This window comes from Anser anser, assembly GCF_964211835.1.
Source record: "Anser anser genome assembly, chromosome: 2".
Lineage (NCBI taxonomy): Eukaryota > Metazoa > Chordata > Aves > Anseriformes > Anatidae > Anser > Anser anser.
In genome coordinates, this window is record NC_139721.1 from 45,736,363 (window position 1) to 45,764,061 (window position 27,699).

Genomic DNA, 27,699 nt, shown 5'->3' on the forward strand with positions numbered 1-27,699 from the left:
AGAAAAGCAAAACTTGAGCTATTTTCTACCGAATTTCTTGCCACACAGAGTGTGGTCGCTCTGGTCAGTCTTGGTCAGGTAGCATTTGCTTCTGTGATCTGTTGCATTTGAATTTAATTGTCCTTACAAGTGAACAGATACAGGGAACCCATTTAGAAAGTAAAAACAATGGAAGGAGATTTAAACAAAGGTAGAATTTTCCCAAATTTTTATTTTCCTATAGCATCCATACACACATACACACAGAGAAAATCAGTTGGATTTATTTAAAGTGGCATCATCACTTAATCCAAAAAAATATTCTTCCATTTGGAAAACTCTTCAATCATTGCCGTGTTTTCAAAAGGAATATTTATTAATGGTTGAGGTAAGATGTACTTTGTAAAATACCTTCAAAATCCTTATGGTTTCGTCTTTAACAAATGGTCCCTCATAGCACCCTTAAACGTCTTTGAGAAAACTGCACTGGAAGAATCATGTTTGTAAAGCTGGCTTTGTATCTCAGGCTCTCCTGTGGTATTTTATGATTCTTTGCAAGCTGCTTTCCATTTTTGTGTGCATTTGTGCAAAACAACTCAGTTTAAAAAAAGAAAAGAAAAAAAAAAAGAAAAAAGAAAAAAAAAAAAAAAAAACTTTGGCTGATTAAGAATATTGAATGGAGTATGTCTAGTTTAAGCACATTTCCCTGTGAATAGGAAATACCTAAACTGGTACTCACTGTCCATGGCATAAACAGTAACAAAAGATCATTTGCTTCCTGTGCATTTAGGGGTCTGTAGGTCTGGAGAGAGGTGTATAAATGTACACCTACAAATGTCAAATTCATAGGCCGTAGTCAGGACTGCTGTCGTTAGTACTGTGCCATTGCTTTTGCTAAAGCTGTAAACTTGGTAGCAGCACTGCAACTTGGATCTTTTTCTTTAAAAATCACCTCTTTAACTGCATAGATCCCATTAGTCACAGCAGGGAGCATAACCAGAAGGAGGACGGCTGTAACTATAGCGAGGGGGCACATTAAGCTGTAGGTCAGAATCACGACTGAGTGATTACCTTCAGGCTGGAAGTAAATCTTCGGACTTGCCGGAGCGATGGGGAAAGGAGCGGCTGGGGCTCGCCGAGGTCTCCCCACGCCACGGCGGGGTCGGCGACACCCAGAGCAGCCCCGGCAGACGTTTGCTGACTCGCCAGCCTCTGTAGCGATGTGTGACAGGATGCAGGCAGCGTCATCGTTAGAAAATGCTTCCTAATGTCTGGCTTTAATGTCTCATTAGTTTAAAGAGATGATTCCAGGAAAACACTAAAAGAGAAGACAAGTATTTTCGAAAAAAATCAAGCTCACAATTAAATCATCTAAAACTTGCACAAATGGCACAACTTTCAAAGCTACTTTATCTCAGTGGATGAGGAAAGACATTCCAACTCTTTGCAGCAGCTTTTTTTGCAAACCTGAGGACTACCAGACCTTGCTTTTCTCTAGACTTTCCTTTTCTCTGCGATTCAGTCTCTGCTCCCCGATTATGAATTTTACATCTGCAAGTAGTCTGATTTTTCCCTTTTTAGATGATCTCCAGCTGGCCCACACCTTCAGCTGCGCTTTGGCCAGAAGGTTTCTGTCTAACCGCCAGTGCAGAGCTGCGATGGGTTGCAGCCTTGCAGTGAGGTCTTTCTTGCCTTCAGCAGTGAGCCTCCCTGTAACTCGCCCAGGTCAGGGCTGATCAGATGGTTATCGTGGCACTGAAGAACATCCTCTTCTTAACAGCACCTCTGCTGGAGATGAGGGTGAAAGCCATCATCTGGCTGTGCAGGATTCAGGAACAGAGTCCAGCATGATAAGGTTAATGCATGGTGTTTACGTACAGGGCTGCACAAAGATTAATTCACCTGCTGCAGGGAAGTGTGGCACTTCCATCAGTGGCTGGGCACTTAGCAAAAAATACCCGCACTTAGCAAAAAATACTGCTGTCTTTTGAGCTCTTCTGCTTCTTTTAGTGGAAAAAAATATGAAAAACATTTGTGAAGAAGTATGTCTGGCACACCACCACCTCTTGTGAAATACTCTCCAAGGATTCACTTTTGCCATGATATATTCCTCATCTGTTTCAAGAGCTTCTGAGCACTGTCAATGCTGAAATGAAAAGGCAGAAAGTTTTCCCAACAGCGGTCTACTTTGGCAAGCACAAAGCTGTCATTCTCTGGGTTCCTTCTTTTTATTTTTAGGTTGGGTCTTGAGTGAGAACAAGTCTTGTAGCTGTATGGATTTATGTTTCTGATCACAAAAATACCAATTGTTCTGCTTGTTCTGTGAAAAACATCACCGGGCATCAACCTCAGTTGATCAATATATGGTTGTTTATTCTGATAGCATTTACCATTTCTGTGTCCATCCCAAATTCATCCCATCAAACTCCCAAAAAAAAAAAAAAACAAAATCCCAATAGTAAACTATTGCTGTTTGAAGGAAACGGTGTCTTGTGCCAGCAGAGCCTCTCACTCATCCCTGCCAATGCTTGCATTGCTCTCCTTTCCCTTCCCACGGTCCAGCAGGAAAAGGCAGCTGTCCTTCTCCAAGGGATGGCTTTATTTCAGATAAAGCAAAGCCCGGCCCTGCCCTTCCTTCTTGCAGTCAGCTACAGAGCTCAATACAAGCTGGGTGCATTTGTACATGTACATCTACATGTACTTGTAGTTGCTGAGTTACTGTACTAGAGAAAAACGGAGTTATATCTAACCAAAATGCTAAACCATATTTATTCTTAATTGCATCTCTTTTTTTTTTTTTCCTGTTTTCCTTTCTATGTTCATCCCTTGTTGTACCGTGTGTGAACTTCTCAACCTGCCAGTAGCAAGACCAGATACATCTGCCTCAGTGCATGTTTCATGTTGGCAAATACCATGCACCATCCCTGTAGTTCAGAGTATAACAAAAGACTTTTATCACAGCCCTTAGCGATACTGGCTGTGGTTACAGACTCTTTGCATTCAGGGTTGCAGCACTTCCCATCCTCTTACAGTGGATAATAACAACAAAAGGTTGTAGCGAATTGTGTATCAGACTCCATGTCTAGTCCAGCCCGAAATGTTGAAGTCTCAGATGTGTACATCCCAGTCGCTGTGACCCTTACGTTCCTGTGCTAGCATGTAAGGCAGGCAGGTACCGCCCAGCTTCCCTCTCCCCTCCCTCCTCCACTCCCTGGAAAAATGTGGCTCATCCCAGTGCCCCACGTGGTGTGACCCCTGCTCGAGGTGTTCCCTGGGCCAGGGGACAGGTACTGACAGCTACAGAGAGGACTCAGAAAATCATGTTTTAGATCTGGAAGAACACTTGAGAGATGAGAAAAAGAGTCTTCATTCTCTACTCATTGGTTCCAATTAGAGGATGAACTGTCTTCTATTTTCCAAAGCGTGTTCTAATTTTGAATGGGTTTCTCATGGGCAGTGGGCTACCATAGGCAAATCTCATTTTGGCAAGTACTAATTATGGACAGCGCAGTGGCAGACTGTAATCTCTGTCATGAGAGCTATCAACAGGGATGCAGTGAAGGCTTTAGCAGTGGGTGGCAGTACTCTGGGTCAAATTAATCACTACCATAATGACAGTGAAATCAGTAGAGCTTTGGGATGTTAAGTTTGATAAAAGAAGCCATTCTGTTCACTGTCTGGCTATTTACATTACAGCCTGGCCTCAGCTTGAGCTAATCTCTTGTTAGAGTTTCCAGGGGCTGTTTTTTTGGAGGGGGGCATAGAGGAGAGATAACAAAAAGCAGCTTCTCTTGCAGAAGCAATGCTTTCATATCCAAATCTGAGCTGCTTGCGTGAGGGTTAATTAAGTGTGAAGCGGGCCCCCCCCATGTTTGCATGGGCAGTTATTTTGAGGCACATGAAAAGACACTAAAAACGTACGTCGCATTTTTGGGCATGCAACCTTGGAAGTGTTAATGTATGTGGTCAGCTCCATTTGGCTTTGGCTTTTGCCAAAGAGCTTTAGGAACATCTCTTCCGCTCTCTGCCTCCGTTAACCACGGCCACGGGGCCTGAGGTGTGAACAAGACCCCCGTTACCGCAGGATGTAGCGATAGCTGCCAGAGACCTGCAGTGAGCGCAGCTGCAGCGACAGGCAGAGGTTTCTGCGAACAGGCAGGTGAGCAGAGCTGCACGTAATGACACCACATGAAGCTGTGTCAAATTTTAGCCCAAGTCAGCCTTGCCCTACAGCTATGGGCTCACTCTCTGCTTCATTCTGCTTTAGACACACCTTTCATGCTCTGCTCCTAATGGCTGTTTCTGTAATACCGAGCCTTGGAACATTTCTCAGCTCCCGCCCCATCAAGGCCCCAGGGTGCCCCCAAGAAGGGCACGTGCAGGGGCTGGGCAGGAGCTGCCACCTCCCCAGCAGCTCTTCAGCATCATCCAGCACGTCCCACCAGGTCCGTGTGGACACAGATACATCGAGAGGCTTTGCAGCTTGTGTCCTGGTGGGGCACGAACATAAAACACCTCCACTTCTTGCCACACAGGCCTCCTCTATCCCGTCCCCTAGCCCATTAGGCAATATCTCCCCACATCCTCTGCATCTTCTGACAACTTGTCAAATCACAGAATCACAGAACCATAGCATCGTTAAGGTTGGAAAAGACCTCCAAGATCATCTGGTCCAACCAAACGCTACTTTTGATGAGGATGGTGCAGCCCAGCTTTTTGTTTGGGGCTACAGTGGAGAATTTTTATTTCTACATCTGCAGTCCCATATAATAGGAAGAATCAAATGTAAAGCGATGTCTTTCCACTCACCTGCTTAAAACAAGATTTGTCGCAAAAATATCTGTCTTAAATTCCAGATAAACCGTCAGCCAGTGTTTTGGATCCATTTTGTGACTGTGCAGAATAATCTAGTCTTTTACTAGAACGGTTAAAGGAGATTTAGAGGGAGGAAAGAGCATGGTGACTTCCAAGGGAAGAGTGAGTGATTCAGTGCAAAAAGGGTAAATTTCATCTGCACATTCTTAACTGCGAGGACATTCTGCACATCTCAGGAGTGCACTAAGTGGTGCAGTAAACCAGTAAATTAGAAGAATGTAAATTCTTTAGTAGGAATTGCACGCAAGGGAAAAATGCTTCCTCATGCTCATATTTGTTTTCATGAAAATAATGTACACTCTTCCTAAAATCATACTGGCACAGAGCTGAGTAAGACATCAAAACCAGTAATAGATATTACACTGGACTAAGAAATGGCAATGACACAATTATCTTTCGTGTTTCTGATGATCACTGTGATAAAGCGAGGAGCTAGCATATTTAGAGCCTGGCACCGAGCACGGAACATTGTAGCTCCTTTCCCCTCTCACTCTGTCTGTCTTATTTATCTCTCATTAAACTAAATTGTATTCTTATTGGCTGACTGACCTCTGATATTGTTATTAATTGATTTATATAGTGCCTTTTGCAAGCCTCAAGGCACTTCAGAGAATTGCAAAAATATATGGGGATCACTTCACCAGTCACCTAAGTGCAGCCACCTTTAGGATGGGAACAGTAGCCATTACAACGGCGCTGGGAATATTTGGGGTTAGGAGAGAAAGAAGACTGATGGAGCCAGCATTTCTGCAATCCTGCTGCCCAGTAGCTGTCTTGAAATCAGACTAGAAGTGCAGGAAATATTTAAGAAAAATGACCGGTTCTGGCAAATGATGAGTGACAGAACACAATCAAAAACAACCATGAGACAGAATATTTTGCTGGTGAATTCAGTGCACATTGGAGCTGTGGTGAGGCCTGCATTTTCTTCTTGGGTCCTCCCCAAGGGGGATGACCAGAGAAACCTCACAGGCATTGCTCCCACTGAGCTTCTGCGCAGTGTTAATATTCCTCACAGCACTGTCTGACTGCCCAGCCCATGCAGAGACACAGCTTTCACCCTGAGAGGTGTCCATCTGCCAACCCCACCAGGAACCAGGACTACTGCAGGTGTGACGGCTGAAGAGCTGCTAAGAACTGGGCCCATGCGTTTGCATGCAGGTGCTTCCTCCTGTCTCCATGTCAGAAGATGGGAAAACTGACACAGATTTCTGTCCGGATACCACGTTTAGTTCAAGCATCGACAATGTGTGATGGCTGCTAGCACCATTTTGTAGTGGGTTTACGTGGCAAGGTTTTGGTAGTGGGGGGCCGTGGGGGTGGCTTCTGCAAGAAGAAGCCAGAAGCTGCCCCATGTTAGATAAGGGCCCTGCCGCTGGCCAGAGCCGAGCCAATAAGCAATGTTGTTTGCGCCTCTGTGAGAGCAGATTTAAGAAAGGGGAAAAAAAAAACTGCTGTGCAACAGCAGGTGGGAGAGGCGAGTGAGAAGCAGCCCTGCAGCCCCCAAGGTCAGTGCAGAAGGAGGGCAGGAGGTGCGCCAGGCACACAGCAGCAGTTCCCCTGCAGCCTGTGAAGAGGCCCCTGGTGGAGCAGGCTGTCCCCCTGCAGCCCATGGGTCCCACACGGAGCAGATCTCCACGCTGCAGCCCGTGGAGGAGCCCCCGGTGGAGCAGGTGGATGTGGCCTGGAGGAGGCTGCGGCCCGTGGAGGAGCCCCCGGTGGAGCAGGTGGATGTGGCCTGGAGGAGGCTGCGGCCCGTGGAGAGCCCCCGCAGGAGCAGGCCCCGGGCCGGAGCTGCAGCCCGTGGAGAGGAGCCCACGCAGGAGCAGGGGGCCTGGGGGGAGCTGCCGCCCATGGGGGACCCGTGCTGGAGCAGTTTGCTCCTGGGGGATGGACCCCGTGGTACGGAGCCATGTGGGAGCAGTTCTTGAAGAGCTGCTGCCTGTGGGCAGCCCCCGCAGGCTCAGTTCGGGAAGGACGGCATCCCGTGGGAGGGACCCCGCGTGGAGCAGGGGCAGAGAGTGACCATGAAGGAGCGGCAGAGATGAAGCGTTAGGGACTGACTGCAGCCCCCATTCCCTGTTCCCTTGCACCGCTTGGGTGGAGGAGATGCAAGAGGGCAAATGTGGGGAAGGTGTTTTTTTGTTTGTTTTTTTTTTTTTTTCCTTTGTTTCTCACTTCTCTAGCTTGTTAGTAATAAGCAATAAATCTTACTATCTCCCTACTCTGAGTCTGTTTTGCCAGTCACAATGATTGGTGAGTGGTCTCCCCGTCCTTATTTCAACCCTTGAGCCCTCTTCATCGTATTTTCTCCCCCTTTCCCTTTGAGGAGGGGGAGTGAGAGAGCAGCTGTGGTAGAGCTCAGCTGCCCACCCGAGTAAAACCACCACGCATTTATGTTTTCTTGATCCCTACACCATTATGAGTGTATTCTTGGCTGCATTAGGCACAATTCCACCAGCTGGTCATGAAAGGTGACCCTTCTCCTCTACTCAGCACTGGAGTATTGTGTCCAGTTATGGGTTCCCCAGTACAGGAAAGACATTAGGCTACTGGAGGGAGTCCAGAGAATGGCCGTGAAGATGATGAAGGGATGGTAGCACCTCTCCTATGAGGAGAGGCTGGGAGAGCTGGGACTGCTCAGCCTGGAGAAGAGGAGGCTCGGGGGGAGCTCATCAATGTCTGTAAATACCTGAAGGGAGGTGCCAAGTGGACAGAGCCAGGCTCTGTTCAGTGGTGCCCAGTGCCAGGACAAGAGGCCATGGGCACAAACTGGCACACGGGAGGCTCCCTCTGAACACCAGGCAGCACTGCTTTATGTGAGGGTGATGGAGCACTGGCACAGGTTGCCCAGAGAGGCTGTGGAGCTCCCTCCTTGGAGATCTTCCAAAGCCACTCGGACATGGGCCTGGGCACCCTGCTCTGGGTGGCCATGACTGAGCAGGGGGGTGGACCAGGTGACCTCCAGGGGTCCCTTCCAGCCTCAGCCATTCTGAGATTCTGTGAGTGATGAAGATAAAGTTTACAATAGGCTAACATGCATGAAGTCGGCGGCCACCAAGAAAGGATGGACCTCACACACCAAAAAACAGCACCAACCTCCTCCACAGAAGGACAACCCAGTCCTCCCTGTGGGGTGGCAGTCACCACCTTTTGCCCCCAGCACCGTGACCATACCACGGCTTCAGTCTCTGCACACATCAGTGCCACTTCTTCAAATGTGGGGAGACAGCACTTATGCAGCATAAGGTCTTGAGCATTCACAATAAACATTTTTAAGATTTTTGCCTCAATTATGGCTGAGAGGGCTTTGTGTTTTTTCAGATATTATAGTTTTGTCTTCATTTGAAACATTTGAATGCCTCTAATTAAAAAAAAAAAAACTTTCTGAAGGTGCAAACACAGCAAAGAATATCAGAAATATCTTTGTAATGTTAAGTCATTAAAGACACTTAGACCTGAGTGAAATGCATTGTATGTATCTGAAGGTTTTGTACCCTTTCCCATTAAAATGAACCCTGAATATGAAAAAGTGCACCCTTCTTCAAAACAGAATTAATTTCACTGGCTACATTAACAAGCAGGTCTGCACTCGTCTTATCTTTCAGGAATTGTATGCCTGATTGCATTTATGTTCTCATTTAGCATCTCAAAATGGGCACTTTCTTTCAAGAAGGGTTAGTGCATGACTCACCCGCTTAGTTAATCTGACTAATTAGCATACTGTCGCCCATTAACAGCATTAGAACAACAACTGTAGCTCTCACTACCTCAGTGTCTGGAAAACAGACCTCTTCTAGTTTGCAAGGACATTTGTTGCTCCCTGTCTTTTGTTAACCATGGGGTTATTTATCACACCAACATAGGATTTGCTTATAACTTTGGAAGGAGTGATATAATTCTTAATATCCTGCAAGACCTCACAGCTCATAATCTTTCCTGGTGACTTACTGGAAATTATTCTCAAATTAAGTCCTCAACTCTGCAAGAAACCTCTCTGGAGTCCAAGCTGCTCTCATGCATCTCTTCAAACTCCACTGAAAAAAAGAAAATGATGGAGGGAATTAAAGAAGTTATTCTTACGTATGGTAATTTCCAGTAAGGGTATTGAGATTAAAATCTTTTGTGCTTCAACCAGCCACTGCGGTCTTGAACTTATTTCCCACTGATATTCTAGGTGTACCAAGCCATACTCACAGGCATCCATGTTAGGATGGAAGTAAGATTTGTTGGTCTTTAGAAGAGCAGCCCTCAGGGAAGCATGCACTGCAAGGCAGGAGCATTTTTATTCAAGGAGGTGATGCTGGGAACAGCAGGTTAAAAGACTGAATGAGTGAGGCCAAGACAGCGACTGCCAGAGCTCCTTAGGACAAGTGCTGACTGCCCAAGGCGCTCAAGAAGATTTACACACCTAATTTCCCACTCTCCCGTTGAGCCTGCCTCCAAATAGGCTGAAAAACTGTAGGACCAACTGTAGGTAGGTGTGAATTTCTATTATTTATCTCCAAGGGTTGTTCTCAGGACGCCTAAGCCTAATTGTGACCACTTAAATGCCCGGACAGCTAATCATTTCACTGTGGATCACCATCCCAGAAATACCTATCTAGCTGCTTCCCCAGTGTCACCAGCAGGCAAGTGAAAGACGCCGGTACAACATGGGAAATATTTCACCTCCCTTGCTCTTAGCATGCAGCTGTTGGATGCTGGTGGGTGGATGGATGGATTCTCCTTTGTGTTACTCGGGAATTGCACAGAGCCGAAGCTGATGATGGCCTTGCTCTGTGCCTCAGAGCCGGTGCCAGCGGGGTGTGGCCAGAGGTTTTGTAAGTAAGCTCTCACCTCCTCCTTGCCACCAGTGAGGAGCAGCAGACGTAATACATGAAAATGAAGGCGTACTTAATACTGCAGGCTTTAGTGACCTGAAGTGTTAGGGGGATCTGCAGGTTTTTCCTGAGATAGGGTCACTGTTGTTTGATGACAGCAAATCCATTATCTAGGGATGCTCATGGTGGACAATTGCGGAGCTCACTCTGAACAAAGCTCCCACCTGCTCTGAGCAGAAGCTGAGCAACAAATCCCCTGACCAAAAGCCTCCTGCAGAGCATGGATGCCCACTCCGGTGACGCTACCATGCCACAGCCCCTGCTGCAGCTGGTGCTGAAAAGTGAGAGCTCCTAGCAGAGACAGAACAACACCAGCACGGCTCAGGAACCCCAGCCTGGCTTCCAAAGTGTCCCTGATGGGACAGACAATGATCTTGTCCAACTTACTTACATTAGCAGCTAAACTAGTTTCAGGACCAGTGGAGAGCAATATTGCTTTGGCTTCCTAGAATAGGAGGACCCAGATATCAGCTAGGACGGTGAGCTGCTGTGCACAGGGCAAAGCCCTTACTCTGGGCACAGGGCGACCCCTTTTGCTCCACAAAAAACAGTCCCCAGGGTGTAGTGTAGAGAGTTGGAGCACCACCACCGCCTTGTGAAATGCCTTGCTCCTCAGACACCAGCTTGCTGTGGAAACCAACGCTTTTGTTTAGGGACCATCACCCCAGAACAGTGCACAAGGAAAGACAGAGGTGGAAGCAGCCACAGGATGAAGAAGTCTCTGTGCACCAGCTACATTGTCCCCACCCAGCCATGCCACAAAACAGCAGTGCTACATCCTCTTTATCATTTACATCATTTAGTCTTTACTGTAAGTCAAAGAAAAGTTTTACTGCAAAGGAACAATAGAGAGAACTCTTCCTCTTTACAACTTTTGTTAGTTTCCTCATTATGAACTTGACTCAGCACTTAAAATTTTCCCAGTTCTGCATTTAGCACAAGTTCAAGTCTAAATAAACATATAAAAGAGATCAAAGTAGTGGTGGTTAGACTGTGTTTTATCTAAATAAGGTCTTGTTAATGCAGGAGCTGACGCGCTTCTCCTGGACTTGAGTTAACTGTTCAGAAGGTGGAGTCACCAAACTCTCAATGGTAACAGGTGACTTAAAACCTTGCCCTATTTAAAATAGCTCCTTAAACTTCCTTCATAATATGAATCCCTTATTTTAGAATTAAGAAGGAGTGTTCGTATTTTGTGTTGTTCTTCTTTGCAATTTTGAACCAATTTCACAGCAATATGATTCATTCTGCTATAATTTGTCTCTCCTGCTTGAGATTTTGATTCATTAAGTGTTTCCCTGGAAAGAACAGCTTTGAACTTGTGCTCAGCAAAGAGCTGTGGTGTTGCTCCTTCTCTTACCTTTTGCATAGGTGGAAAGTGATGGCTGCTAATTGGCACCCGCAGAGCAGGCAGTCGCAGGGTGCCTGCTGCCTGCCTGATGCAGGAGGGGTGGTGATGGATGGAAGAAGAGCAATGGGGTTGAAGGCTCCTGCAGATAGAGGCAGCAAGGAGGTTCTACAAACTAGGAGCAAATCTGGGGTGCCTGAGGGCTGAGGGCAAATTAAAGCCCAGCAGGGGTTGCAGGTGGGGGAGCAGTGAGCCTTTTCCCTTCCTCTCTCCACTCACCTCCTGCTGCTGCCTCCTTGCCCTGTCCCCCTCCCATGCTGTCTGGTGGGACCGCAGCTACCACGGGCTCCTTGTGGCCATTCAGAAAGCACCAGCAGCAAGCACTGATGTGTCCTGCCTTCCAGCATGCCCAGGTGCAGATCTGCCAGGAGAAATAATATCATGCTATTAGTAATTCAGCAAGTGACCTGAGTCTGCTGGAAGGAATACTGTTCAAGAGCTGGACTCGTGGGTGCGAAGGATTCACTTCAGATCATCTTTGAATCGTGGACTGTATGTGTTCAACCTTGTATTTATGTGGAACAGAATTTATTTATACAGCACATAAAATGACAGAAGATGGGAACTGAGTACTGGAGAGGCTTAACGTGCTCTTGGGGTTCTTTTTGCATGAGAGAAGCATCTATATTATTTACATATAATTATTAATGATAGGACAGCTGCAAAGATAAGTGACTCAGTGGAGGCCAAGCAATTTCTCAAAAGCAATGGATTGATAGAAAATATCTCCACTTCATCTTTAACATGTGACTGTAAAGCACAGGTTGGCAATGCAAAAGTCATTCCTCTTATTGATCCATTACATATCCATCTTTCTCAGAGAGTTTTGATGTTAGAAATATTATCCAAAGCTTTAGTGAAGACCTGAAATCTTTAATCACCAAGTAGGTACTTCAAAAACTTAAAATTTATTCAGGCTTCAAACTCTTTGTCTTGTGATTCCACCAGGGAACCACTAGAACCACAAGCTTCGGATTCCTTTTTTATCCCTCTTTGCAATACTCTGACCCAAGGAGTCCCATATTACTGCACTACAAACATGAACCATGTTTGTGGCTACAGAAGAGAGGAGAGAACTCTATTGAAAAGCCTTCACTTTATTTAGTGATGAGAGGTGCTAGGATCACTGTTTAGTGATGTTAGGCTTTAAGTAAGTTTACTGTACGTATGAAGACTTGCACCTCCGATCAAAAGGGGAAATGCAAAGGGGCTATATGGTTATATGACTCTTGACACATTACAGGGCACAAGAATGTGCTTACCTTATTGTACTGACACCTGTCAGTGTCCCTTGTAAGTCCGTGCCTGTCCATCCACTTTCGATCACATACTTGCCAACAGTTCTGCAGAAGTCAGGTTAAGCATGCAGGCAGGAGTTTGCACTCTAACTCATCTATGAAAAACTGAGAGGGAAGATATTATTTTCTTCTATTACATTTAGTGTTACATTACCAAAAATATTGAATTAGAACTTTATTTAGATAGAATTATTAATTGTCACATGGGTCTTCAGCTCATTATATCAGTGCATCCAATTATCTACAATTCACAATCCAGTTGGCTTATAACAGATGATCACAAGGACTTCATTATACATCCTCAAATTCTCTCTTGAGATGTCTGTATTCCCCAGACAAAGGTGACTTTAGCTAAAGAATTACTAAAATTTGTGCTGTTGAGATAGTCACAGAAAGTTTATTGGGATTGGTATCTCTCTTCTGCAAGGATGGCACAGGCTCCTCAACAGGGTGAGCAAAATACAAGCACATTTCTACTCCTGCCTCAGAAAAAGTAAGGGGAAAGAACAGGGTAGTGCTGGATTGGAGCCAAGGTGTTGCCAATCCTTCTTCTTCCAGAGGATAGAGATGATGCTCCTGGAAAGGGTCCTTCACCCCAACATGAACTTAGTCTAGCTACCTCACTCTCTCCAGCCTGACTTTTGAGGAGTAAGCAAGACACAGAGCAGGACGGTGCTGTTTTGCTGGTCTCAGCGATCTGATGGTTTAGACAGGCCCTTATGCCAAGGGCCAGTCCCGCCCTGCTTTCCTGAGGGCAGGAAAGAACAACATTGAAATTGGGATACTGAAATCTTATTATCACATCTGTTGGCTGAAGATTATTTTGAGTTGCTTTTATTACACTGATATTTAATCCAACACGTTTATAGAGTCATCACAAACAGGAAGGGATTTGGAAAGGCCATCTATCCACTCATCAGCTATATCTATTATTATATTCTTATTACTATTATATCTTTCCTGAGCAATGTTTTCTAAACAGATCCTAAAAATGATGATGCCAGCATCTGCCTAGATAATGTATAATATTGTCTCATTGCTGTAGCTCTCAGACATTTCCCAATACTGAAAGTAAATCTCTCATGATGCATTGTAGACTCTTTACTACTTGTTGACAGGTTGTTTGTCCTCTTTGAAGTTATTCCTGCCCTCTTTGCCATTTATGTTTCTGAAGATGGTTAATTTGTCTGCTTTCATTTCTCTACTCTTTAGATTGAACAAGCCCAGTTCCTTTAATTTTGTCATTGAATCTAGAGGAGAGAAAAAGAAAATGGCTGGATCCAGCTCACTTCACCTGCATCTTTCTGTAAGGGTATTTAAAACACTTTGACACCATTCTCCTGCTGACACCACACCTGTACTGAGCAGAGGAAGAAAACTTCATTTATGTTGTAGACGACGTGCCTTATTTTATACAGGCCAGTACAATATATAACTTTTTCCTACAACAGGCATCTTTAAATTCAAGATTTTCTCTGTGGCTTTTATGCCTTGTCAGTCATTCCCATTTTTATGGTTTCGGAGTGCAAATTTTCCTTGATAAGAGTAGGGTTTTTCCTTATGAACTTATGCAGTTTTTTTCTTATCACCTTCCCCAAGACGTCAGGTACAGTCTGGATCCTAATTCTGCCCTTCAAAGTGTTTGCAGCTCCCTCAGCATGCTGTCTGCTGCAAATTTAGCAAGCATGCTCTTTATTTCACCAGCAATGCTGTTACTGAAATTTATTCTGAATGAGTATTCAACTCAGTATTGCCAGGTCCGTGGCAGACCTCTGGGATATTCCCCTGTGAACCAGGCTCCAGTTTGGCAGTGAACCATTAATAACCATACCCTTTAGGTTTCAGAATGGTTTAGAACTGACTTATCTAGACCATATCTCCCTTACATACTCAAGGGGATTCCATATGTAGCTATTACAAAAGCTTCGCCAAAGTTGTGATTTATGGACTCTATTCCTTCTTCCCTAATACACAAGTCTTGTTATCCCGTCATAGCAGGAAATTAGGCTGGTTTAGTACAATTTGTATACTTGAATAACCCAATTTGTCTTTGCAGCTAGTTTGATTATTTGTTCTATAAGTCTCTGGCTCTTCCTTTCCCTGCTTTCTAAAGATAAATCTTGTATTTATCATTTCCAGGCTTATCCCATGTAACTTACCTGCTACATGCTTCATTATTTGTTTTCACCTCTAGGTTATTTGGAAGGTGAGGTGTGGTCAGCCTCTCTGCAGTGCTCTTTTGAGCTGACATACTCTTACGGCCTGTGTAATGTGTGTTACATGTGGCTCCCGAAGAGCTTTGAAGCACTCCTTCAGTGCTGACTGCTCTTATTTCAGAGAAAATATTGTGGACAAACACTTCTGGATAAACTACAGCCATACTTGCCTCAGTCTCCACAACCACAGCACCACCATTGACTTGTCAGCACTGCTTTGGTTAGCCACAACCTGAAGCAGTCTGGGGTAATTTTGTTCCTCAACTTAAACAGCCACAAACTCGAAATTACAAAGTCATCTCTGGGGTACGTCACTTCTCAGATCTTGATTTAATTTAAGAAAAGTCATGCCCCTAACATAGTACAAACAATTGCAGATTGCAAACAACCACAGAGTCGGGTTTCACAGTCTGCTTCAGTTCTCCCTCTAACTGACCAGTTGTTCCCCATACGTGGTGCTGGGGAACAGGCCTGTATAGTGGAGAAGAAAAGCAGTGAAGCAGGACAGTGAACAGGTGACAAACCAAGTCTCAGGCAGGAAGACTGGGAATACAAAACTACAGTCCTGCATGTAGATGTCAGTCCATCATACGCTTACCGTGAAGCCCCTGCTCATCCAGAGGAGCACGTCAGGTATCAGTGCTGAGGCTCAGCTGCATGGCATCCTCCCCTTCCTTCCAGCCCTCATGTCGCCCATCCTGGCTTCTCCCACCTCTTTGACCCTGTGAAGCACAATGCTGTCATGATAGGCAGGGTGGAAACCTCAGGAAGGGTGTTGGGAGATGACAGATGAGGCAGCTGTGAAAACAGTGTAATCAGAGTTGTGCAGAGTAGGAAAGAGGGAATATGCATGTGACTGGACAGCACAAAAAATAGTTCTTGGCCATTCTACTTTCAGAAAGTCCTAACAGTGACCTCAAAATTCCTGATGTGCAAATAACCACCAAAGGATAACAAAACAAACAAACAAACAAACAAAAAATCTCTCCAAAAACATTAGTTTGATACTGTTTGAATATTCTGTGCCAATATTCAAACTTAACAGGCAAACTGCAAAGAGAAACGTTTTAGAAATGCAAACTTAGTTCTTTGTTTTATGTTGAAAAGGGAAGTGAGCTTGTCATAAAGTTGCACAATCTGTGCGCCCCACTGTAGGAGTTTTGCAGAACAATCCATATGGGCCTTTCTCACCTTTTTTTTTTTTTCTCCCAAAATAACATTTAATTGTTTGATCAATATTTCAAATGTTGTGCCAAATCACTCTTTTGCCTTTGCAGGAGGAGAGGAGGAAGGGGGAGGCAGGTTGTAGACCTGGATGGAAGCTTGATTTGTTTTAACTGTAAATCAAAGCAAATGTTCTTGATTTAAAACAGAACTTGTACTTAACAGAGGCATGTCTTCAAGATGATGAAGCTGAGTTAGAACTGAGCATTGATCATTTTCACTTTATAATATAAATGCATCCTCTGTTATGTGTCTCTTCAATGAGTACTAAACATTCATGTTCATATAGCTTTCCTCCCCTCCATATCTTCCCCCAACACTTTTATTTTTTTTTTTTTTACTTTTTTTAGTGGGGAAGAGGAAGACATCTTCTATGTTCCTCAAGAAGCTGCAGAGGCCAAAAGACTATTTATTTATTCCTGCTTATTCTACAGTTACTGTTCTAATAGCTCATCAGAGGGTGTGAGCTACTTAATTACATTTCACCTTCATAGAGTGTTTTATTTCAAAGAACAGCATGAGAATGTTAATACTCAAAGTAAGGCTAACTGACTTATTTACCAAATAATAAAATATGGGATAAATGTTTAAATTTTCTCAAGTTTCTTTCACCCTTGAAGGACATTTCAGACACTCTTACTCCAGATTCCCAAGGAATTGTAACCAAACTCCCAGAATTTGGGACTGTAACTACCCAGCCAAATTTCCACATTCTTCAGTTCCAAAGCCTCCTCTAGGCCTTTCCTGGATACAACAAACACTGGCTTGAAAATACTCCTGTGGAAAAGCTCTGCACTGAACCATCTGGGACTCAACCTCTCTTCAAGGCTGGGGTGGCCACTGGCTCAGCAAGGTTGGTGAGCTCAGGCTCCTTGTCTCATGTGGGTTTTGTGGCCTACCTGGGCTCCCTGTGATGGCACAGCATGGATCAAAACCCTCAGAGCACTGTATTGTACAGGGATGCTCCTGCCACCTGCCCTGCCTAGTGCAACAGGAGTGGAGCTGATGGCAGCTATCAGAGGCTTCGTGATTGCCTGAGGCTATGTCTGCACAAGAGGACTTTCCCAGTCCCTGCAGTGGCACCAGTGCTTCAGGACTGAGCACTTCCTTTCTGTGGGACTGCACTTCAGGACCTGAGGAACACCAAGCCTGCAGAACTGGGTTGAGACAACTCTTTTCCCCTCACTGACAAAACCCTGCAGTCACTGCCACAGTCTTGCTCTTAGCTCTGGCCGCATCATTACTGGGTGTCAGAGGTGATGAGTTAGAAAGGGCAAAACCTCATGGTGTAGGTGCATAATTTCTAGTTGTTTTGTTTTGTTTTGTTTCACTTCATTTTCATAAGCATCAGCACAACCAGTCTTGTCACAGAGGTGGCTCAGGGAAGGGGCTGGTGGCTGGTGCCCAGGCAGCTCCTGTGGCACCCCTCATGCAAATTCCACTGACATCTTAATGCGGTATCCAAATTACCTCGGAAACAGAATTAAAACGAACGTGGTTGCTGTGGATGCATGCGGGCAAAATCATTGTCTCTCACCATGGCAAGTTGAAGGTGATCATAGAAACATTAAGGCTGGAAAAGACCTTCAAGATCATCTGGTCCAACCATCACCCTACCACCAATGTCACCCACTAAACCATGTCCCTAAGCACCAGGCCCAACCTTTCCTTGAACACCCCCAGGGATGGGTTTATATATATGTATATAAACTTATCCACCATCCCAGGCACTGGCACTAAAGGGCCTACAGCTGGATAAGTGATGGCAAGCAGAAAACGCGCTGCGACCACCGTGACCATCTCAGCCCTGACAGGACCACCGCATGGGCCCGGCAGTCTGTGACTGGATGCAGGCCCCAGGGCCTTTCCCTGACAGAAACTCCAAACACGAGGAAGCCCCTGCACTTGCGTGGCTCACCTGAGGTAACACAGTGTTATCCAAGGGACAGAAAGCTTCACCAAGTTCTAAAAAATTCTCGGTATATTTAAATTGCTTTTTTAAAGTTGCAACTTTAAGCATAAGTTTAAACATTCAAGCATAAGTTTAAACATAAGTTCAAACATAAGTTTAAAAAAAAATCTAAGCCAAGAGCTTAACATTTTGAAATTATTAATAAATATTTTACGTTTTTGAAAGGCTCGAGTGCTATAATTTACTAACTAATGTTATCCGCTTCCAAAGGTAGTCTTAAGTAAAAATTACAAAAGAATTGAATAATAACTTGAAAATCGGTAATGTCTCCCTGACAACTACCTATGACTCCAAGTTGTTTCAGTGGAAATACTATCATATATGAAATAAATAAATTGCATTCATACTAACCAGACGCTGTCTCAGAAATATTAGTTGCCCAAATGGTGCAGGCAATGATCACAGAAAAAAAAAAAAAAAAAGACTTCCAACAATCGGACTAAGCCAAAGAAAAATAAAAAAGAAGAGAGACCATACCAAATTAAAAAGTAGAGAAAGACATGAGGAATGAAATATATCCCACACAAATGCTGCATTTCAAGGGCTGAAGTTCTCACATCCAGAATCTCTGCTTCAGACCAGTGAGGAATGACCAAGGGATATAACCAGGGGGTTCCAGAAGAGTTAATTTCTGTCTTTCTAGCAGATTATAATTTCATTTTTACAGAACTGTCAAATTCTTCAAATTCTTCTGTGTCGACAAAATATATTTCTGTTTAGCTGAATCATGCAGAACAATCCCAATATGTCTTCTTTTCAGGGCTGGTTTTTGCAGCCAGCGCTTTTATGGGACTTAGATGAGTTTTTGGTGATTCATAGCACTTAAACTACTCAAGAGCACTTTTTCAATTGGAAAATTCACTTGAAGTAAATGCATCATCAGCACGATTGTCCATGCATGAAAGAACTACAAGCAAAACAATGAGCACCATTTTTTAAAACCTACACTTAAGCCAAGAAAAACAGTTATCATGAACTATTAAAAGACCTTATTTTTCAGTTTCCATGAATCTCTCATGGAAAACATGGGTTATCCTTGTCTCTGCATCTCTTATGCTGAGAATCCTAAATTGCAAATGAAAAAAATATAATGTGCACATTGTTTTGGAGTCGTTAACATGATACATAGCAACATAAATTACATTATCTACCACAGATTTAGCTGATACTGATTTAGCCTTATTCTTACAGCAGTCTTTTCTAGGAAGAACCTTATACGATCTAGGCATTGAATACTCATATTGTTCTTTACTGTGCTTTCAGAATGCTAAATAAGCTGATATTTAAATTTTTAAGGATTAATGGAAGATGCACTGCTATCTGCCAAGCAGTCTGTGGGTTTGAAGAACATGTCAGTTATTCAAATGAAAGTGGACTTCTGCATTTTTGACATTTATCTGAAGGAAAAAAATCTGCAGGTGCTGTGTGTGCATGTGCCTATATTGCATTTTCACAGATGATTTGATAGTGGTACTTCCAAAACGTTTTTATTCCTAATAGCATCAATGCAATCTTTCACTCTTACTCCATTGTGGCAGTGTTTATTTATTTATTCACTTAAATAGATTTATATGATACATAACAAAGGTCTAGCCATAACCCTGTGTGCTTTTGATATACAGCAAAATACAGTCAAACTGGTGAAAACAAGTGTAAAACTAGCAGCATCCATTAAATCAGAAAACAGTCATCTAAAAATCAAATAAAAACTATTCCACTATTTTTTTCTTTGGCTGATTGTTGTCCCTCCGTCCCTCCCTCCCCCCTCCTTCCCCCCGACCCCCCCCAAATAATAAATATTCCAGTGGCAAAGTCGTCAGCAGACCTGTTTTCTACAAGAAAAGACCAGGATAGGTGATTGTTAGGCTGATGTTTTCAGGTGCATAAGTAAGAGCACTTTCAGATTTTGCTTCTCATGGCCAGCTTTACCTGGAAGTCAGACATAGGACAATTAGCTGAAAAAAAACTGAGAGCAGGCACGAAGACAGGCAGTGATGCTGTTTACCAGGATACTTTCATTTAAGGAGATAATGGGAGATAAATATGGGAGGTAACTTTCAATGTGCCAACCAAAATAAAGCATAATTTTAGCCCTAAGCTATCTTTTATAATACACACACATCAGCATAAGCTCAAAATAAACTGAATTGCTGAAATAAATAAATTGCTGTAGTTGTCTGAGTCAAAGGGATTCATGTGGCTATAGATTACTCATACTGTACCTTAAATTAACTTTGCTTTTTGAAATGTCCATAAAGCCCAACTAGGGCAACTTGAGGTCGTAAAAATCTCAGTATTGCCATAAACTTCTTGATGAGTGCAAGAAATGTATAAAACTGTTAGCTTTTTTCCTTTTTTATTTCTGCATCTCTTATACTATGAACTTAATATGCTTTAAACTCCTATGAGGTAGTACCTTTAGTGGGGATGGAAAAGACAAGGTAGGCAAAGAAGGAAAGAGGAGAGGGTGTGAAGAGGGAAAAAGATCAGGAAGTCACTGAAAATGCTGGGTTGTGAGACTATTGAATGCCTCCCCCTTCTGTACATCAGTCTTCTAATTCTATCCATATAGCTGAGAAATTAGCAAGCATTATTTCTTTCCCTATGAAGTATCAGAATCAATCCTTCCTGTTTGTAACTAAAGTATTTCTCTCTGTCTCAGTTGTCTTTCACTTTGGCTACAGAAATCCTCCTATCTTTCATTTATTCATATTACTTCTCTTCAATCAGCTGAAATTGCCTGTCACTGTGATCACTGCAGTGCTTGTTTTGAACACACTGAGGAACTCTCCCTGGTTTATCAGCTTTGATTTCTTGACTTTGCCTCCACCGAACTGGTCAGTGCCTCTAACCTGCCCTGTTCTCACAACCCTTTCCATTCTACTGCTAACAGTACTTTCTATGCAAAATATTCTCCTTTCTCCAGTTCATTAAGCCACTCACCTACCAAATCTCTCCTAAAATAATCACTGCTTTCACTATGGCCAGAGGAACGCGTTAATAACACATGTATATTTTAATAACACTTCCCGGTCCCTCTGAAATAATCAAGGGCAAATAGCCCTTATGGCTTTCTGCTCCGCTGAGCTCTCATCTCCCCTGCATCCTTCCTGCAGCCGCATGTCTGGATGTGGCCAGCGTGCTTCGCTTGGCTCTGACCTGCTCCGCTCTTACACACACGCAGCTTTGTCTCGAAGGTACCACAGCCCCTTGTCTCTGGGTTTCAGCCCGTAAACTGTATAATCACGAGAAGTGTTCATTTCTTCTTGTAGACCTGAGCACGTTCTAAACACCGAGGAGACAATATTAATGTGCACTGCATGCCTATTACAGAACAAGGCTGAATTCCTTGCATTTAACTCTTTTAACTACTCAGATTCATTTGCCTTACAAATAAACTGTATTTTGTAAAGTTTTGCAGCAGTACTTCTCCTAGAAAGTGTCTTCCATTACTTTGGAGCCAATATAATTTATTTAACCATCTAATAAAGTTGGAATTACAGAGTAAAGAATCGGGCCTGTGATACTCCCATAAATGTTCTGTGGAAACCTCAACCACTTTTCTATCAATTTATCATGATAACACACAGTTTCACCAGTATTAGTTAAATAGTTGTATTTGAGTTTTCTCTTGTAGTAGTTTCCTTATCAATCATTTTCAAGATGAATATGATCCTGGAAATACCCAAAGAAGACCTGCATCAAATAATCATGTTAGCATTTCTCTCTGAAAAGATATTTTCTCCCACAAAACTAGCACTCACCAAATGTTTAAGGTCTGGTTGTTCCAAATGAACCCTGTTGTTACTGCAATACGTTTCAAGTTTTGTTTCAAAGAGTCACAAAATGCTTATTTGGTAATGTGTAACAAAACACTTAAATTTTATTAAATACAGAGAACAGAGTGCAGGCCTTAGGAGGAACAACCTAAGTAACTTCCCTAGAAACTTGGATAAAACAGAAGTTGCTAAATCACATCCCAGAGATGGGCAAAGTATATATCTAAAAAAAGGCTAAGAGTGAAAATGCAAAATTATAGACAACTGGCCCACTTTCAACACCCAAGAGACCGGGATAAATATTTTTTTAGGGGTGAAAACCTAGTTTTGCCAAGGACAAGTCCTATGAAACCCTACTTCCTTTTCCAATATGGTAACTGGCCACTTGAATAGGAAGGCACCCCAGTCAATACTCCTTGTATTTTTGTGTGGTTTTACATGCGCTCTGATGATATTCCTAGTGGCAAAAAAAAAAAAAAAAAAAAAAAAGCAAATATGATATAATATATATGAGAGGTACATATATTGCTTGAGACACCCGAAAGACTTATCAGCGGTGCGGTGTGGTGTGGGAACTCCCGAGTGTGTAATTGGAAGTGCTCACCAGGGCTGCGCAGCGGCTGCTGGAGCAGCTCACTCCTGACGATGGGCAACTGGCTGCTCCGAGACGCTGCTCTTGCTGCTCAAGGAAGCACCTGCGCAGAGATAATTATTGGTAACCTACCGTATGGAAAATTTCAAACGTTTCTATCCAATAAAAGTCTAGCAATCTCTGGTAAATACATTTTTTAAAGAATTAGTTTCTAATAGGTTATTTTCTAAAGCTGTATGTAGGCAGCAAAATTAATTACAGAATTTCTGAGGATCCAGCAGCTTCCATTTAGCATTTGTGCAGCTAGATAACTTCTGAGGTTCCTATAAATTAATTTAGAAATGTAACACTAAACAATGATTTTGAAAATCTTTTGACAGATAACTAACCAATGACCCACAGAGAGCACGGTTTAGAGCAACAGGGAAGTCCAAGCGACTCTGGAAGAAGTGTGTTCGTTTAAAGCTCGCACTTCTCAGGCTGTTCAGTGAGCAAGGCTGACAGTGAGTGAGTGACTGACAGCTGTCCATCACTGAGAGACCAGAACTGGTCAGAAGTTTCAGTTTTCACTTACCACGTCCTGATATTTCAATATTACAGGTGAGGCAGGCTCAAGCTAAGGAAAAAAATAACATTTGTGCCCTTACCTATCATAATGTTGTGATTTTTTTCTGCGTGAACCTCAGGTATAATCAGGTTTTTATTAACTGGCAGTCATTATGCTCTCCTAAAGCAGCTATTCCTTCTGCTGCTCCAGATTTTTAAAAAATCATACATTGCAAGAGGAGCTGCAGAAGAAAGACTACTTTTTTTCTAATATGGAAACTATAAAAGCCGTTCTTGAAGCTGCTATTAGCAATTCCCTAAATATCTGTAAGTAACAACTTTTGTGGGCCCAAGAGCAATGGTGTTGAGACAAGACTGAGGGCAACATTTTTTTTTGGTCTAAATTCTGAGTTTTTGAAGAGGTCAGGACCCCTGGTGTAAGCCTTGCATTATTTTATTTTGTTCTGCTAATATCTGTCCTGATCACTAGGTCAGAACTGTGACTTTGAATCAGGAGGTATCAAGAGATAGGCTAACTGAGTGTAGTAAGCTAACCCAACAAGTAACGATGACTTCTATTATTAAAGAAAATAAAATGAAAAGACCCTACAACTCCAAAACAGGACATAAGCTATAGAAAATGTGTATCCCATTGTAATAACTTTTTCAGCAGTTTTCATCAGTAACCCCACGTTTGAGTCATTCTGACTGAGATGCACTGTTCTCTGACGAAATCTTAAACATTATACTCCAATTATGCTCCAGTTTAAGAATGAATCCTGTCTCTTAGATAACTAAGATACTTTACAGTTGGCCCAGAAATTTAATTTAGGGATTAGTGAACCCTGTTTTGCCTAACACGAATAATTTACGTCACTTTTGTCCACTCAGAAGTGATTTTATCTTAACACTAATGAAACCAAAGAGTTTCACTTTTGTCACTTAACAGAATCTATTCAGTGAGTAATCTTGGTATGAGCAGTGACTTATAACTGAGGATTTAAAATCCAAATTAAACCTTGCTCTTTCTTCTCATTACCATTTTTAGCTTAGACCTTCAGCTCAGGGAAAAGTACATGAATATGCTGCTAATATGTTTAATTGAATTAGTATTCTAATATTACACCAAAATAATTTCAAATGGAAATAATATTTAACCTCTTTGCAATACTTGGTAAGCTTTATTTTGTTAAGGAGGCTGTGGCATCTGTAATGGTACCATTAGGTTTCAAAAACAGTGCTGTACTCAAATGCTGCTGTTTCTTGAGCCTTGGTTTATTGTTTTATAGTCACCTTTTTTTTCTTTCTTTTTTTTTTTTTTTTTCCCCCTTAGTAATGGTATCTTGCAAGAATGTCCAAGCAAGCTCAGTGACAAGATTATTCTGGATGTTTTGCATGAAATATGCTGCTGAATCTCTCTGGTTCCTCCCTACATTCAGAGCAAGTTACAGTACTTTCTGTAACTGCAGTGAAAAGTTAGCCCACCTTTTGCAGCCATTTAGCTATATTAAAAATCAGCTATTGTAACAAGTCACTGGCTCATCATAAGAGATTGGTATTAGTGCACATTCTGTGTAGTAGGAAACAGTAAGGCAAACTAGGAGGTGAATCCCAAAATTTGTGTAAGCATTCTGAGAAAATGCCAGAAGCCCGCTGTTACTATGGGAGTAAACTAAGATAATCCTAAACTGAACCTTTCCTATAAGAAACAAAAATATAAATATCATATGTATAAAAGTTAGACTAACCATTCACAAGTATTTAATGAAAAATGAAAGCAATGTCATGATAATCTAACACTTTATAAAACTAATTTCTAATAATTCTAGTCATTTTTCTGTGTTAAAATGAAAAGCTCTCCCATTAAAATTCTATTAAAAAATCTGCTGATGTTATTATTACTATTTATCACATTATTGGAAAGATAGCGTCAAAGAAATGTAGGTAACCAGTCCAGAAAAAGAGATGAATGAGAGGAAGAGACATCCTTTTCCAAGGATATCTCAAAGTACATCATCACAACTTTATTTTGTGCTTTGCACTGATTGTCTTGTAGCTGTACACTCATTTTCAAGTCATTAGCTCCATTAAAATAACTTTACTTATGACTAGTTCAATAAATTCAGTAACTTCACATAGTTTACAAAGATGTGGAACATTTTATAAGGTATGAACATGTATTTTAAAAGAAATGAGATTTAATTCATTTCATGGTAGCTTTTCAAGGAGCTAACTTTTAAATTGTTTTAGTCGGTGGTAAGAGATGGAAAGACTGTCCCCTTGTGGATAGGAATGTGAGGAAAGTTATAGTGCAGTCCACTGACAGCAATGGTAACCTTGGGCATTAGGCGGTTCATTAAGAAATTAATTAGAATTCAGCCTTGTATATTGCTCATAAATCAACACTCGAATGTACAAAATTTCTGGAGATAATTTAAATAGGTTGGTGTGACAGACAACACGGTACAGGCTGAGCTAGCGTAACATCACTGCTAACACCATCAGTCCATGCTATCATCTAAACCTAACTGCTTCAGGCAGCTGCAGCATTACTCTCCTTTGGAGAAGGCAGTTTTGTGGACAACAGCTTCAGGGCAGAGAACTGGAGAAGGCTCCACCATAAAGACAAAGTCTTCAGGTATATCTCTAAACTAATGTGCTGCCCACACAGGCATGCCATGCATCATGTCAGTGCATCAGGCTACATGGCAGAGCACTCACCAGCCTTGTCCTTGCTTCTGCAGCCCCTCTGGCAGCTTCTGGCACGGCTCTGTTCAACGATTCTCGGTTCTCGATTCTCAGGAGGATTTGCCTGGAGGCTTTTAACACACCACTGAACTGAGGTGCTGGGTAGGCACTGATCCAGAAACCAAGGTGAAAGGCCCTACCTTTCTGCACTTCTGGGCAGCTCTGTAGAAGCACTTTTAGCCACCCTGACCATTTAGCAGAGGCACTTGTGGTCTTACAGATTCCTCACTTTTGATCAGTGCTGCCCCTGGCAAACTAGAGATCTAGCACAGGTGGATTAAATTCTTCTGCTTCTGGGCAAATTTGCTATAATGCACAGCAAGGTAGTTTTACTGCAGGGTGGCAGAGGAATTCCCATCCCAATCCCTGCCAGACAGGAGGTGGAGGTACCAAAGTGGTATTGATTCACAGCCAGAGACATAGCTGGTATTGCAAATGTTAAATTATCCATAAATCATAGAATCATGTTACAGATTCCCCATACACATCATCATCTCTTATCCATGACAGCTACCAATCCATGATGCTAGAACCCCACCATAGTTCAGATCTGGGACAATCAACAGTAGCTTCAAATCTCTGAATGAAGAAGCAGAACTTTACAAATCTGCTTAGATAGCAGGGGATGTTTCTCATAGGAAGTATTTTGGTTCTTGAAGTCCAGTTTTCCCCTATTGCTGGCAGTTATAACGTCCTTTATAGGCCCTTCATGTTCCGTCTATCAAGATTTTTCCTCCTGCTTACCTCAGCTGAAAGAATGTTCTGTAATATCATTAGAAACCACATATTTTTTAGTTCAGCCACATTCATGGTCACTGTGTATCTACTCATTCTATTTGCCTTTTGTTTAAACAGCTTTTTTTTTTCTTTTTTTTTTCTTTTTTTTTTTTCTCATCCTTATTGTTTAATCCCTGATAGACAGGAATCCTGTTCTCCTCAAGCCTTCGTTTTGTTGAACAAGTCACATACTTGCAGCTTTATTGTACTACAAGAGCTCCACAAATGCTTTTATCATATGACCATGCCAGATGAAAGTATCCCATAAGGACTTTTCCCAGAAATGTCATTCAAGAATGTCTTATCAACACACAGTATTTTTCTGTCCCCAATGGAAACACTTTGACTGATACTTTCTTTGGCAGTGGTAGCTTTTTACACAGTCATGTCTCAAAAATGACTCCTGAAAGGACCAGCTAACTCAGCAGTTGTTTTTATCAGTCATTTCCTACTGCTTATTTGATAATTATAGCATAAATTCTCATTCTTCTAGCAATCACAGAAACTGCACAGATCAAGAAACAAGCTGTTGCTCCCCATTAGAAATCTGCTACCACAAAGTCCTAAAGGTTTGTGGCGAACCAGTTTGATACTGGCAAGCAGAGATGCTGGTTTGTATGTGGTTCAGAGGGGGCCGATGGGGCCTTTGATAAGAAGACTTCCCAAACTGTGCTTTGGGGAGCTCACAGAGTCATTGATTTGTCCTCCCCAAAAAGTGTGTTGAACCTGATGCTCGGTGATACGTGAATTGATTGCAGGTTGCTTGAAGGATTGAAGATGAAAATGCCTGAGGAGTTAGTACAGGCTTAGATAAAGACAAATATTTGTAACCTGCTGTTAGCACTTTTAGTTCAAAGCATGTCCCACTCCTAAATCTACCACACCAGTTCAGCAAGTGGCTAAGGGCCTTACTATTTGGACAGTATAGGAGTTGAAACATCCAGACATAAACAGCAAATCTACACGGTAGGTATATGTTTGTTCTTTATACCACAAGTCACCGTGACAGACAAATTGAAAGTGAAAGAGATGAAATTGTTTCAACGTTATTAGCTCTGTCTCTAACGCTAGGAAGTAAAGACAAACCAGACTGTTTATTTCTGTGCTTCTTTGAGGAAGTGTTACAGGGCACTGTGAAAGTTCCTTCTTTCATCCCCTGTGGTGAAACTACATGAAAAACAAACAAAAAATCACAATACCTATGCAGAATTTCATAATGCTGTTTCAAGGCAGTGCCTGAAGCCCAGCATTAGTAAGGCTGTGTGGTATCGGTAGGAGTTTTAACACGGTCCTGCTCCAGACTCCAGCCTCGCGATGGAGGAACCACACCAACGGCCGGCCCCGAAATCCGGCAGATGGGCACTGAGGGAGGCCGGGGGCGAAATCGGGCGGGGTGGATGAC

At 42.7% G+C, this 27,699-nt stretch overlaps 1 protein-coding gene across 2 annotated transcripts; it reads right to left on the minus strand.

Moving 5' to 3' along the window:
- Window positions 1-193: 193 nt before the first annotated feature.
- On the minus strand, window positions 194-27,650 carry LOC310895358 (uncharacterized protein). Of its 2 annotated transcripts, none has more exons than XR_014580635.1 (6): window positions 22,239-27,650; window positions 15,258-15,381; window positions 12,408-12,548; window positions 11,365-11,506; window positions 8,806-8,891; window positions 194-2,125 (listed from the first exon to the last, which is right to left on the minus strand). XR_014580635.1 is itself a non-coding variant. In XM_083826601.1 (6 exons), the coding sequence occupies exons 3-6, from the start codon at window positions 12,456-12,458 to the stop codon at window positions 2,068-2,070; spliced, it is 381 nt and encodes a 126-aa protein (XP_083682727.1). In that variant the 5' UTR covers window positions 12,459-12,548; window positions 15,258-15,381; window positions 22,239-27,650; the 3' UTR covers window positions 194-2,067. The 2 variants fall into 2 exon arrangements, 1 of the variants encoding a protein (XP_083682727.1); XM_083826601.1 differs by lacking the exon at window positions 8,806-8,891 and adding an exon at window positions 11,098-11,227.
- Between the last annotated feature and the right edge of the window lie 49 nt (window positions 27,651-27,699).

Bases quoted from the DNA above. Each gene is read 5' to 3' on its own strand.
- LOC310895358 (XM_083826601.1), bottom strand. From the start codon at position 12,458: ATGGACAGGCACGGACTTACAAGGGACACTGACAGGTGTCAGTACAAT. The intron at 11,507-12,407 runs GTAAGCACATTC...TTCTCCTGGCAG, and splicing joins ACAGGTGTCAGTACAATAAG to ATCTGCACCTGGGCATGCTG. The intron at 2,126-11,097 runs GTAAGAGAAGGA...TTTTCATTTCAG, and splicing joins ACTTTCCACCTATGCAAAAG to CATTGACAGTGCTCAGAAGC.